Source organism: Ochotona princeps, chromosome 4 (assembly GCF_030435755.1).
Source record: "Ochotona princeps isolate mOchPri1 chromosome 4, mOchPri1.hap1, whole genome shotgun sequence".
Classification (NCBI taxonomy): Eukaryota; Metazoa; Chordata; class Mammalia; order Lagomorpha; family Ochotonidae; genus Ochotona; species Ochotona princeps.
Window position 1 is genome coordinate 17,778,190 of NC_080835.1, and position 12,707 is coordinate 17,790,896.

General features: G+C 56.1%; 2 protein-coding genes across 2 annotated transcripts in view; both read right to left on the bottom strand.

Moving 5' to 3' along the window:
* Positions 1 to 12,707, bottom strand: part of ALKBH3 (alkB homolog 3, alpha-ketoglutarate dependent dioxygenase) — a 167,703-nt gene that overhangs the window by 111,705 nt on the left and 43,291 nt on the right. The gene's annotated exons all lie outside the window — the stretch shown is intronic.
* Positions 168 to 1,491, bottom strand: C4H11orf96 (chromosome 4 C11orf96 homolog). Its single transcript, XM_058663152.1, has one exon. It carries the CDS (start codon positions 1,097 to 1,099, stop codon positions 728 to 730), a length of 372 nt encoding a protein of 123 aa, XP_058519135.1. The 5' UTR covers positions 1,100 to 1,491; the 3' UTR covers positions 168 to 727.

Sequence of the window (12,707 nt, forward strand, 5' to 3'; positions counted from 1 at the left end):
TGATCCACTGGACAGGCAGGTAATAAATAGACCCGTGCCCTGCCTTGGGTGACTGAAGTCTGTGCAGCCATTTCAACTAGGGGTTCCCGATGTCTGTCCCATTCCCACCACTTTCTCCCCGAGTCTTAGAAGCCCCCAAAAGGTTCAAGAAGTCAACACCCTTTAAACATTGCACTGTGCAAATATATTGACTTTATTTGTCTCCAGTCAGGAGCCTCGCACATAATCCAAGTAAAAAGATCGTTAAATAAACGCCTTCAGCCATCGCAATGCAAAAATAAATATCAATCCTCCGGTCTCAGCCACCACTGCGTTGCGCCCCCCTCCATCCCAAGTCCCATCGGCCGCGCCCGACAGTTACAAAAGTGTTCGGCGAGAGTGTGCGTCGCGTGAGTGTGCACCAGCGTGCGCTGGGGACCCAGGGATGGGGGTGGTGTTCCGGACCATGTTCCGGGCGGCACGCACACTTGGCAGAGTCCGTACTGGGAAGAGTTAAAAAATAAACATTTACAAGGGCAAAGTAAGCAGCCGCACCCTCACACCCCAGCCCCTATCACCAGTCCCTTCTCCCAGGCGCCGCCGAGCCCGCCCGAGGACCTGGAGCAAGCGCACCGACCAGTTGGTGGCCGAGCGGGAGTTCAAGCTGGCGTGTGTGCGCATGGGGCTCGGAGGTCCCTGGTGGTACCGGGAGCATGGGGCTCCACTGGGTGCCAGCCGGAGGGCTGCCTCACAGGGCCGAGTCGGAGTCGCTGGAGTCCAGGCTGTTCCTCAGTTTGCAGCTGTTCAACTGCTCCCGCTGCAGCGACAGGCTCTGTGTGCTGCGGCGCAGGCACTCCAGGCTCTGCAGGAACGACTTCTTCGCCTTCTCCTCCTCCATGGGGGACACTCCTTCCTCCTCTACCTCCTGGATCTCGTCGAAGGTCACCGGCTGCGTCTTGAAACGGGACTGGCGCGGCCGCCGCAGCCGACCCTTGCCTTTGCCCAGCTTGGCCGGTCGCACGGGCTGCGGGAACTCATCGGCCAGGCACACGAAGTGCGGCATCACTGCCTGGTAGCTGGAACAGACGCCCATCAGCTCACTGGGCTTGGTGGCCGCCATGGCGCCGCTGGCGTCTGCGGGGCCTGGTGGCAGGGTGCCGGGGCTCTCCGGGGACGGCCGCTGCGCCGGGATCCCCCGGGAGGCAGCAGCCTGGGGCTCGCAGGGCGGGGGATCCAAATCTGCTGCGGGGTGGCAGCGGCCCTCGTGGGCCCGGGCCAGTGCTCCTGGGGCTGGGGGTGGGGGGCGGGGGGCGTGCAGACCCGTTGGGGGACGCGAGGCTCCTGGGGGACGCTGCTCCGTTGCGCTTGCCACCGCTGCTGCCGCTGTCTGCCCCGCGGTGGCCCGCTCAGCGGCTTATATAGCCCGCTCCTGCCCACACGGCCGCGAGCGCCGATGACAGCGAATGCCATTTAAAGCGTGCGCGCCCCGCGCCCTTCCGCCTGACGTCGCCCCGCCGCTCTGGGAAAGTAACGGCCCCTTCGCCGGCACCGCCCCCATCTGCCCCTGCCACCCAGACCCCGGAAGGCGGGCCCCACCCGCGGGGGGCTACAAGAGAACCCTAGGTCCCAGGAGCGTGCGCGCACAGCGGGGTCGAACCAGGCTCCTCTGAGAGGTTGGCCTGAGCGGGTATGTACTGGGAATCCTCCAAGTCTGTAACCAACCTGAGTGGCTGTGGGAGCGCAGGGCCCCCTCCCTCGACTCTTCTTCCCCGTCTTCCCCCCACCCCCATCATCCCAGATGCCGTTGCCCAAGTCACGGGCTACACGTGTGACGACAGCTCCCAAGCTTCCAGCTCTCCTGGTAGCCTAGAGGATTAAAGGCACCCCATTTCCCGGAACCCAGCTGGGAGGGAGGGTCGGGCTTTCTTTAATGGGTGCTTGCCAGCCTTTCCCCAGACACCGTCCCCCACCCCCCCCCACACACATACACACTCCTTTTCCTCACTAGATGTCACTACGCATGCTCCGAAGACTATCACTTGGATAAGGCACTACCACCACCACCACCACCAACAACAAAGTAATAATAATAGCTACTGTCTGGAAGGCTTTACTTGTCCAAACGAGCCCAAGAGTCCCATGATGCATACCTTACCCTGTTTACTAGCAGAAATTAGGGGAGGTAGGTGCTCTTAGAGTCCCCAGCTAAGGGCTGAGCCCATCCCAACAATGCCTCCAGGACCTCCAGGCAGTCCTGTCCAGCCTTGTGACTTGTACCTGGGCCTGTGATGCTACCACCACACAGCAGTGCCTCTTCAGGCCTCCAGAAAGGCTCCAAGTGGGACAGGAGATCTCTGAGGAAGGGTAAAAGGGTGAGTGTTAAAGTAGATGAAGAAGCCAGGCTTGTGGCCAAGCGATCATGCTACGTGTGTTACCTTATGATCCAAACCATTAACTCCAGCTGTCCTCTGCACAGGAGAAAGAGATAGCTTGGGAAAGGAGGGTGACTTTGTAACGGTGTCAGGAAAGGGACTTGGTGTGTGCTTGCTGATGCACAGGGCTGCCTAGAACCGGACAGATCTGAGGCCCATTAGGATGCCAGAGAACTCCTAACCATCCCGGTGTCCCGAGGCTGGACCACAAGAGCTGGTGATTGCCTGAGGCTCAGATCGGCACCCAAGCACGTTGGGTTTGTTGTGCTCTGCTTGGTGGCCGTGGAGAGTGACGGACAACAAAGTTTCTCAAAGAGCAAAGCCAAAGACTAGGGAGACCTAGAACAAGATGGCAGGGCGGGGAGGAGGCAGGGAGGGTCACACCAGAGAGCCTCCTTCCACTGCCAAGGCAGGCAGGTTTTCAGGTTTCTAGGGAGTGGCCAGCTGTGCCCAAGGCTGTCTCGGGTGTCCCAGCCTCCACTGCAGCCGGGTGGATGGTGTGTCTAAGCTCCCCACAGAGACAGGAGCCCAAGTGGTGTGGAGAGAGAAAGAAAGTGAGAGAGAGAGAAAGACTTGGCCTTGCAGTGTTGTCTCGGACCTGGATCCCTAAATAACCTTGTGGAGCCAAGCGGCTCCCCTGTCTGAAACACTTCCCTCACGGCCACCATAGGAGACAGCAGTCAATGGGATGACCTGAACTTCTGACATCTAGGGTCTCTGTGTTCTGTGAGCATACTGTTGCCCTAAGAGAACAGTTTGATATTAGGTAGCGATGAGCCACTGGAACCGAGGACAGTAAGGGATGGAGGTGAAGGGATGGTGGCCAATGGTGAAGGAAGCCATTGGTGGGAACATGCAGGCAAGAGAATAATGTGGGGGTTGGGTGCAGACACTTAACACACACCACCTCCCCTTCTAGAAAAAAAAAAAAACAGAGGGTTGGGATGGGCCTAAGTGAAGGATGAGCTGGATGAGAGTTCAGCCAAGCAGTGGCCAGCAGGGTAGCAGAGTAACCAGGGAACCATGTCTGAATTCAAGAGAAAGATTGCTGCAATTAGAGTGGGTCCTAGCTTGGTTCTACCAGAATGTTCTGCCTGGCCTTGCTTGTAGAAGCCTTAGCTCCTCAGAGAAGCCTTCCCTGGCACCTAACCAAAGGTTGCCCCTTGGTCATTTCATACCCTCCTGATTGGTTTATTGATGGCCATACTGTCCACCCTCCCTGCCGGACTCACAGTATTGGCTGTTGCCTCTCCCTGATGCCCAGGACGGAACTGGCACCCAGACGAGCCATGAGGCCCCCTATCAAATAGACCACTGCCCAGCTCACTCTGCTCGTGTTCCTGGCTCCTTCCCAGCACACAGAGTGCCCTCAGGCTAGCAAGTGGGGCTCAGGTCCCTGGTACCCACTGCCCTGGCTGGCCCAAAGCTGTAAAAGAAGAGACCAAGGTTCAGGGCTTCACAGGAAAGCCCTAAATTAGACATGAGCTCATCCCCTGTGCTTGGTCCCTGGGCTCTGCTCCTAGGGGTGTCTCCAGAAAGAAGGGAGGGGAGGAGAGAAACTGAACCCTTCTCCCACAATGGACAGGATCTGTCCCTGCCTCTCCAAGATGCTCCCCACTTTGGGAGGATTCAAGGGCCAGCCCCTACTCTAGGGGGCCCTTTCATGGGTTTCTGGGCCTTTCCCTGCTGGCAGGAGCCAGACACGTGGGTGCTAAGCCACCTTTGTCACAGGCTCATCCTGCACATAACACTCTGAGACTCTGACTCTATACTAGAGAGTGGCAGTAGTGTCCTTGGGAGCCACAGATGACAGCGTGGGAAGTCCCTTGCCTTGTGTCCAGCATGTCTTTGGCATAAAAGGCAAGTTCCTTTGGCTGCCAAGAGCTCACGACCCAACCTGCCCAGCTTCCTGCTAAGGAGATCATGGGAACAAGCTCCCAGAAACTCTGGCTCCAGGGGCTTGCACCGGGGCTATGGTGAAGGCTCTACCTCCCCAACTGACTCAGTTTTCAAAGAGAGAACCAGACAGAGCCTCCCGGGTTCTTGAGGATGACTCGGGGGCTGGAATCCCAGGCATGGCAGGCCTTAACTGCAGTGTGTGAAGCGAGTTGCGGTGGATCTCCGTAGATACAGATGCCAGCCCCCTTGTGTCTGTCCTCCCTGATACTGGAGCGTGTAGAGAGGCCTAGGCAGAGTGGGCAAATCTGGGGCTTCTGCCCAGGGGTCGGGTCCTATCTCCTGCTGCCCGTGGGCCTCATGGGGCCCTCCTGAGTCACTGAGGCTGTGAGCTAATGCGCACGGGACATCTGCTTTGCCTCATCTGGCAAGCCTAGGGCAGGAATTGGCACAGATGCGGGTTGGTCCCTGTCACAGCAGGTCTGTGGCCCTGAGGTTACAGGGCAGGGACCTGCACATGCTGTTATGCTGTTAGTTGAAGGCTTAGTCTGCACCCGGCGCTGTGCCTTGGTGCTCTGGGCACATTCAGAAGTTGGTGCTCATGGCCCGTGTGCCCAGCCCCCATCTCTCTAATGTGGGTGACAAGTCCGACACCAGTGTCCCTGCTGCCTCATCAGCTCCATCATCCACATGCTCTGTGGCCTTGAACCAGGAGCTTCCTACCACACAGCTGCACATCTATCCCCAAGGTGAGGGGACCAGATGGATTTTCTGGGGTCCCCAGCTGTGCCCTTCTAGCACCCTTGAGAATAGTTATGGATGAGGAGATCCCCTTCATGAAAAGTAGAAGTTTCCTCTTGGGTCAGAGACTAGCAGGAAGCCTGGTACACAGGAATGCTCACCTTCATAGAGGGGCAGCAGGGACCAGACGGGCAGGAAGATGGTGACAGGTCTGGGAAGGGCTTGGGCCACTGTCTCGTCCACCATCCATACACACACTTTGGCTTTGGGGCAGAGCTGGGGTTTTCAACCAATGTCCACCAGTTCTTCAGCTGTTCACAGGGTCCAGGTGGAATGAGACTAGGGACCCCCAGTGTGTCCTTGGGTACAGAGGCCACGAGTCCCAAAGACTCCAGGAAGGCAGTAAAGAAACAGGTCAGGACGGGTGCACCCAGCTGTCTCTTGCTTTCCCCTACGTGGTTAGGGAACAGGGCAGGCCCTTTCCCACAGCACTCTGCCTCCCTAGTCCAGATCTTGGCAGCTAGAAGCCGGGGACAGTTGGCTATCCCCACCACCCCACCTCACAGTGTCCTCGGCATGAATGACAGGTCTCTGTGCACTGAATAAGGTGATGGCTATTCCAGACAGTGATATCTGGCATATTTGGCCCAGGCATGGCTGTTGTGTGTATGTATAAAATGCAAATAAGGGGTGGGGAGGTGCTAGCAACACACATGACATCTCTGGCAGGCGAATCACAGGGCTTTTCTGGATAGTTCTTCCTCCTGGCCCTCACCCCTGCTCCTGCTGGTTCCCACTCCACCTCGCAGCAAGGCCCCTGGCACAGCGCTGTGACTTCAGCATCCTCCCAGCCGCTCCCGCCTCGCTTGGAATTAGCACCTCGTCTTGTACAACTGTGAGCATAAAAGTGTTTGGATCATTTTGCTGGAGGGTTGCCATGGCAATCCCCAGTAAGCACCAAGAGGGGGTGTCGGTGTGCACGAGAGAGAAACAGAAGGGCGAAGGATAGAGTGGAGAGCAGAAAGGAGGGGACACAGGAACTCCCCACAAGTCACATCATTGGGCTTTATAGTGCCCTCGCCCCAGTGGCCCCGTTTGTGTGGCCATGAGCTCACTGTCTAATCTGGGCTTCGCTATCCACAGTGCAACGGGATACCAGCTGCTGGCAGGTGGCCTGCAGGGCCTGGCTTCACCAGGGCAATACCTGGCACCCTTTCTGCCAGGCTGGGTCCAGGGAACACTGAGATGGAGAAGGGGCGGCAGGGGGATATAGGGGGGCGGGTGACAGATCTCGGAAACCTCCCATGGATGATGTCCAGGTGGGGTCTCGGAGGGTGGGGGAAGGCAGGGTCCTGCTGTGCTGTTAGCACTGGGGATTCAGCTGCCTGCCACAGGCCTGCTTCCCAGCACAGCACCACCAGGTGGGTTCCTGACTCGGTCCCTCCCACAGGCCTTCCCCTTGTAGGCCTAGGGGTCCTTTTTCTGGGACCAGTGCTCTGAGAAGCACTCCACAGATGAAGAGAAAATCCCACCTGTCTGTGACCCTCAACCTCTACAGAGAGTTTTGCCTCTATGATGCCAGCATGGCAGGTCTGTCTTTGCTGCCTTTTGAGATGATGACAGAGAATATCCAGAGAGGGGAGGAAAGCAGGAAACTAGATAAGGTCACACAGCAAAGCAGCCAGGCAAAAAACAGAAAGTTCTGGACTTTCCCCCGAGTCGCATTGTCTCCTGGGTGCACAGGCTGTTGGGAACAGACCCCATAGCACTACCTCTCATACTGTGGACAGGGAAACTGAGGCCCAGGAGTCCCGTAACACCAGCGAGCAAGCATGAGGCCCAAGCTTGCAACCTCCCATCCTGTGAGGTCTTGCTGATGCTGCTGAGCCAAGGGCCAGCACCACGAGGGTCACACAGGGCGGTCCATCCCTGCTTTGCCTGGTTCCCAACACAATGCAGCTGAGGGCAATGGCAGCCAAAACTGCAGAGGCGAGAGAGGTCTCCTTGGCTGTCCCAAGTTCCAGCAGTGCAGGGCAGCCTGGAGGAGTCTCCTAGCCCCTGCAGTTGGAGCTCTGTGGCCTTGGGCTTGTCGCTTAGGTCCTGAAGTGACAAAGGCAGTGGCTAATGGGCAGGGGTCACGTTTTTCAGTTCCAGAGTAGCAGCGTGCCCTCATTTGTCCTGGGCTTGCTTCAAGTTCACCATCATGGGCAATTCTGAAAGCAAAGTGCTCAGGGACGCCCGTGAGACCCTGTCATGCAGTGCTGGACACAGGGGACAATGTTGAGAACAAGCACACAGTACCTCTACACTGTCTGCTGGGATCTCCTGGTCCAGTGTTTCCTAGAAAGTTCTTTGCCCTCTGCTGGCAGGTGCTAGGCTCATGCCTACACCATCCTTCTCCCTGGGGTGGGGGCTAGGTTTGAGTGTCAGACTCGATGATTTAGGAGAGTACCCAGGGGCCAACTTGAGGTCCCTGGGAAGGTGCAGATCTGAAGGGATTCCAAGAATCCAGGGTCCAAGGACACCCTGCTAGGTCAGGTTCCTGCTCTTGCCAGCTCTGCCCCAGGCTTCCCTGTGGACACCAGAGATGTGTATTGCATGTTCCTCTTCTGCTGTTCCTCCTCACTGTACAGGCTTGTTGGGGTGACCAGGGGTCCCTCCTGGGGCACACTGGTTCAAGATGCTGCTGATGCTGCCTGCCTGTGGAGGGCCATGCCCCTTCTCCCTTCAGCGCCTCCTCAGCTGCTGCTTCTGCAGCTGTCTTAGGTCAGGCTTTAAAGGGACCCACAGGGGATGCGCTTTACAGGAACGAGTTATCCTGGGCATCTGCTTTGGCACTTGATCTCTGTGGCCTCCCCGCTGTGGAAGACAGTCAGCGAGGACATGGGACTTTCCCAAGGGTGCCTGGCCAGGAAGAGGCAGAGCTGGGGTTTGAACTGAGGTCTAACAGTGGAAAGGGCCGAGGTGACAGGAGCTGGCCAGTGGTGGGAGGATGGACTGGACTGCTGTGGCAGCCAGGCTGTGCTTGCTGATGACTTTTCAGAGTAAACACGACTGTCCTCCAGCCCAAGCAGCAAAGTGGTGGGGGTGGCAATGACAGTGAAATCCATTCCTCCTTTCTCCAGGAAGAAGCCTGGGGCTCCTCCCCACTCCCAGACACCCCAGACATTCTCACAACAGCGCGGGCAGGGCAGGCAGGGCAGCCAGAACTCAGGGTCCTCAGGGGACCCCATACCAGGGCCTCAGGCAGCAGAACCTCAAGAGCCGTGCATCTGCAGCAACTTGGCTCATGACCATGTCTCTGGTCCCTAGAATCTGAGGTTGGAGGTCACACGGGCCTAGCTGACAGGATGCGGCCGCAGGACATGGAGAAGGGAGCAGGCGTGTGGCCGCCTGAACAGGAAGGGGTCAGACGGGTGGATGGATGCGTTGGGTCAGTGCTTGCCGACCACAAGGTGTGACTCACTAACGGGCCACATCATCAGCTCAGGGACTGATTAGCACTTTGCAAAGCCAGACAGCAGGACACAAACAGCCAAGGAAATCCATGTCATAAAGAACTGCTTCAGGACACTCTAGTTGGAGGTGTATGTCAACGTCTGGATTTTTTAAACCATAGTTTGTGGTCAAAAAGCTTAAAGGAACCACATTTAGTTGGTTCAAGCTCCACATTTAATTGGCCCAAGGCAGGTAAAGGTTTTGCCTAGGAGCCAGAGACAGGATGGCTGGCCATCTCCTGGGGCTGGGACATGGGTCTAATGTCACAGGAACTTGTGGCCTCTGACTCTGTGCTGGTCCCAACAGGAAAGGGACAAAGTCAGTGCCCGGTTCACCCGTCACCCTGAGCCCACACCCAGGTAGGGCGGCCTTCCCCTCAGGCTGCATACTGCTCCACAGGCAGAGCCGCTGTCCCAAGATGGACAGATCTTGTCTCATCAGGGTCTTGTGACAGGCCTTGCAGAGCTAAGGACTTTGCTGCAGGCCAGGCAGTCCTGAGTGAAGGAATGGGGACTAGAACCAGGTCAAGGTGATACCTGCAGCCTTGCTTCCACGGAGTCTTAGCTGGGAAAAGGATGCACGTAGGGGGCCTGTTTCTTACCTTACATTGCAATGAGCAGAGGGAAGGACGGGCACTGCAAAGGCCACAGCTGCCCTTCTCCCAGCATACTTCACTCTAAGAGCCACTGCCTTCACTGATGGCAGGGCTTGGGAAGGGGAACTGAGTTGGGCAGATGGGAGAACCTGGCCCTCCCCGCCCTCATTCAGACCTGCCATAGCAGGGTGTGGGTTCACACCAGAGGGACACTGGGGAAGGGACTGGAATTGTGCTTGCTCTGCTCTCTACACAGGTTCGGGGGAAGGGTGAGGTGGGGACTGGGGGAGGCAGATGCTCCTGGCAGATGCTGGCAGGGGCTGACCAGGGTTAGGGAGGGAACATCAAAGCAGCTGCAGCCTCCACCAAGGTCTGCAGCTTGCTGGTACTGACACTGACTCAGGGCGGGGGTCGAGGACTCTTTCTCTCTGCTTTGGCCTTCCTGGGACCAGAGAGTGGTGCCAGCAGCATCAGGCAGCCCTCCTCATCAGGCCACGCACACAGACCTGGCTCCTGGACTCCCTCTCGCCCCAGTCCTCTACCCTCCCTCCTTCCTGACAATTACATTTTCCTAAGCAACACTTTCCAGGCCATAGGGTTGCCAACCATCAGACTGCACACCCACCCCTGCCAGCTGAGTGGGCTGCTGGGCCAGGTCTGGGCCCAGCTTCCTCCCTTGCCGTCTCTCCTCCAGCTCACCCTTCCCTACATAAGCCCAGGACGTAGCCTGTGAGCCTGGTGGTTGTCAGTACGTGTGCACGTGTGTCCTCCTCCCCATCCTCCAAGTGCTTCCTCCACTACACAGCCTTCCCTGACCACTCCATGTTACCTTTTTTTTTCATATCCTTCCTACCAAACCCCTGAGGTTCTTGGGCCCTGTGTTCTCAACAAATGATGCAAATAACAGCAATCATGAGAATAAATGCTGAAACCTGCTTAAGCTGTGCCAGGCCCAGGACAGCTTCTCCAAGGAGGGATGCTTTGTGGCTGAGGTGTTTGGCACAGTCAGCGCTCAGAGCCCACAGGGAGCTCCGCAGGTTCACGGGCAGGATGAGCTGGCCAGCCCTTCTTGGAGTGCCATTTACATTGCACATTCAAAATCTTACAGATCTGGGCCCAGCACAGTGGCCTAGCAGCTGAAGTCCTTGCCTTGAATGTGCAGGGATCCCATATGGGCACAGGTTTTAATTCCTGCAGCCCTGCTTCCCATCCAGCTCCCTGCTTGTGGAAAGCAGTTGAGGATGGCCCAAAGCCTTGGGACCCTGCACCTGCATGGGAGACCTAGAGGAAGCTCCTGACTTGTGACTTCAGATCAGCTCAGCTCCGGCCATTGTGGTCACTTGGGGAGTGAATCGACAGAAGATCTTCCCCTCTGTCTCTCCTCCTCTCCGTATATCTGACTTTGCAATAAAAACCAATAAATTAAAAAAGAAACCTTACAGATCCACGTCGCCTTCTGGATGGGGGCTAGTGACTCTACTTTTAGGAACTTATCCCAACAAGGAGTTGGAGATGTGCACACACATTTTGCTAGAGCACAGAGGCCAGGGGCTGAGCCGCCATCTCCTCCAATGGAAGCTGGGTGATAGAATTCGTATCTACTCCACCAGCTGCAGCGGGCCTTCCTAGATCAGGCCCTAATATACACAGGGCACTTAACCTCAGTGCCAGACTCCATCAGTGTGCCACCTGCTCCCATGACTGTTCAAACCTAAGACTGAACGAGGCACAAGCCTGAGCTCTCAGCTCTGAAACCTCCCTGACTTCCACCACTCACTCTTATGATTTAAAGAAATCAACTGGCCGGTCACTCCCAGAGAAATCTCCACTGCTAGAAATGGCCACTTTAATATCATATGCAAAGACCCTGATTAAGTCACAAGATGGTTATACCCTTCCTTACACAGCCACTCAAAATGGAGATAGAGAGCAATTCTTAATATCAGGCACCCGTGTCCACATGAAAAAGCTCCAAAAAGCTTAAGTTTGTATGATGTCACTGTAGAGGCATTCAAATGCAGAGACAAAAATATACTGCAAAAATCTGAAACACAGGGCCAGCACAGTCACACAGCAGGCTAATCCTGTGCAGTGCTGACATCCCAAATGGGCGTCAATTTGAAGCCTGGCTGCTCCACTTCCCAATGCAGCTCTCTGCTTACAGCCTGGGAAAGCAGTTGGGCCTCTGCACCCAACTTGGAGACCCAGAAGAAGCTCCTGGCTCCCAGCTTTGGATTAGCTTAGCTCTGGCCATTGCAGCCACTTGGGGAGTGAACCAGCAGATGGAAGACCTCACCTCTGTGTCTCTCCTTCTCTCTGTAAAATCTTTCAAATAAAAATAAATAAATGCTTTTAAAAATCTGAAATTTTTCATCTATGGCATTTGAAGTTATGCTTGAGTTTTCATCTTAAAAAATAACTTTTTCTGGGCCCGGCGGCGTGGTCTAGCGGCTAAAGTCCTCGCCTTGAAAGCCCCGGGATCCCATACGGGCGCCGGTTCTAATCCCGGCAGCTCCACTTCCCATCCAGCTCCCTGCTTGTGGCCTGGGAAAGCAGTTGAGGACGGCCCAATGCATTGGGACACTGCACCCACATGGGAGACCCGGAGGGGGTTCCAGGTTCCCGGCATCGGATCGGCGCGCATCGGCCCGTTGCGGCTCACTTGGGGAGTGCATCATCGGACGGAAGATCTTCCTCTCTGTCTCTCCTCCTCTGTGTATATCTGGCTGTAATAAAAATGAATAAATCTTTAAAAAAAAATTAAATAACTTTTTCTTACAAAGAATACATACTCCTTTTGCAGTGAGGGAATAAAAAATTCCCTCATTTTCCCAGTGAAAATGAAAGCCACATTGCCCTCTTTCTATAACCAAAGGGACTGTGTCATTTTTTTTTTTCAGGTGGGAATCTCACTATTGCGGGGACAGAATCACTTTCGTTTTCCATCTATTTCTACAATCCGCCCTCTTTTCTTTTCTATGTCTTTCTTTTGCAGATTTCCCGCCATGGCCTGGCACACACTCTTCGGGCGCAAAAGCCCTGGCCTCCAACAGAACTCCAGCTCCGCAAGCTCATTTCATCTTCCAGGCTGAGGCGTTCTGTGGAGTGTGAAAATGGTATGCAAGAGCAGGTACTCTACACAGGCAGTTGCCAGGATGCCAGGGCTGTCCCTGAGCTGGTGACCACCTTGCCCAGCTAGGTTATCAAGCACTGGAATCAGGGTACAGGGCAGTGGGTGCCTCAGGAGCCCAGTTACCAGGAGCATGGGACGCTTCCCTCCCTCTGGGTACCTGCTGGGTGGTGCCCAGGTGGTCCCAGCAGCAGCCTGCACCCCAAGGCTAAGATCTGAGAACCACCCTGGCATCACACGTCTAGCTATGGCACAAACATCCTTCAGGAAAGGAGCCTACAGCACTTCACCTCCAGGGTGGACCTGTCTCCAAGCAGTACAGAGGTTGTCACTTCCCCTTACCCTCCCCCCGCCCCCCTACCCCCTTGGCCTCCACACTGCCGAAAGGTAGGGACCCTCTGCCACAACCTCTCTAGGTTGTTTGTCTGGCATGTCC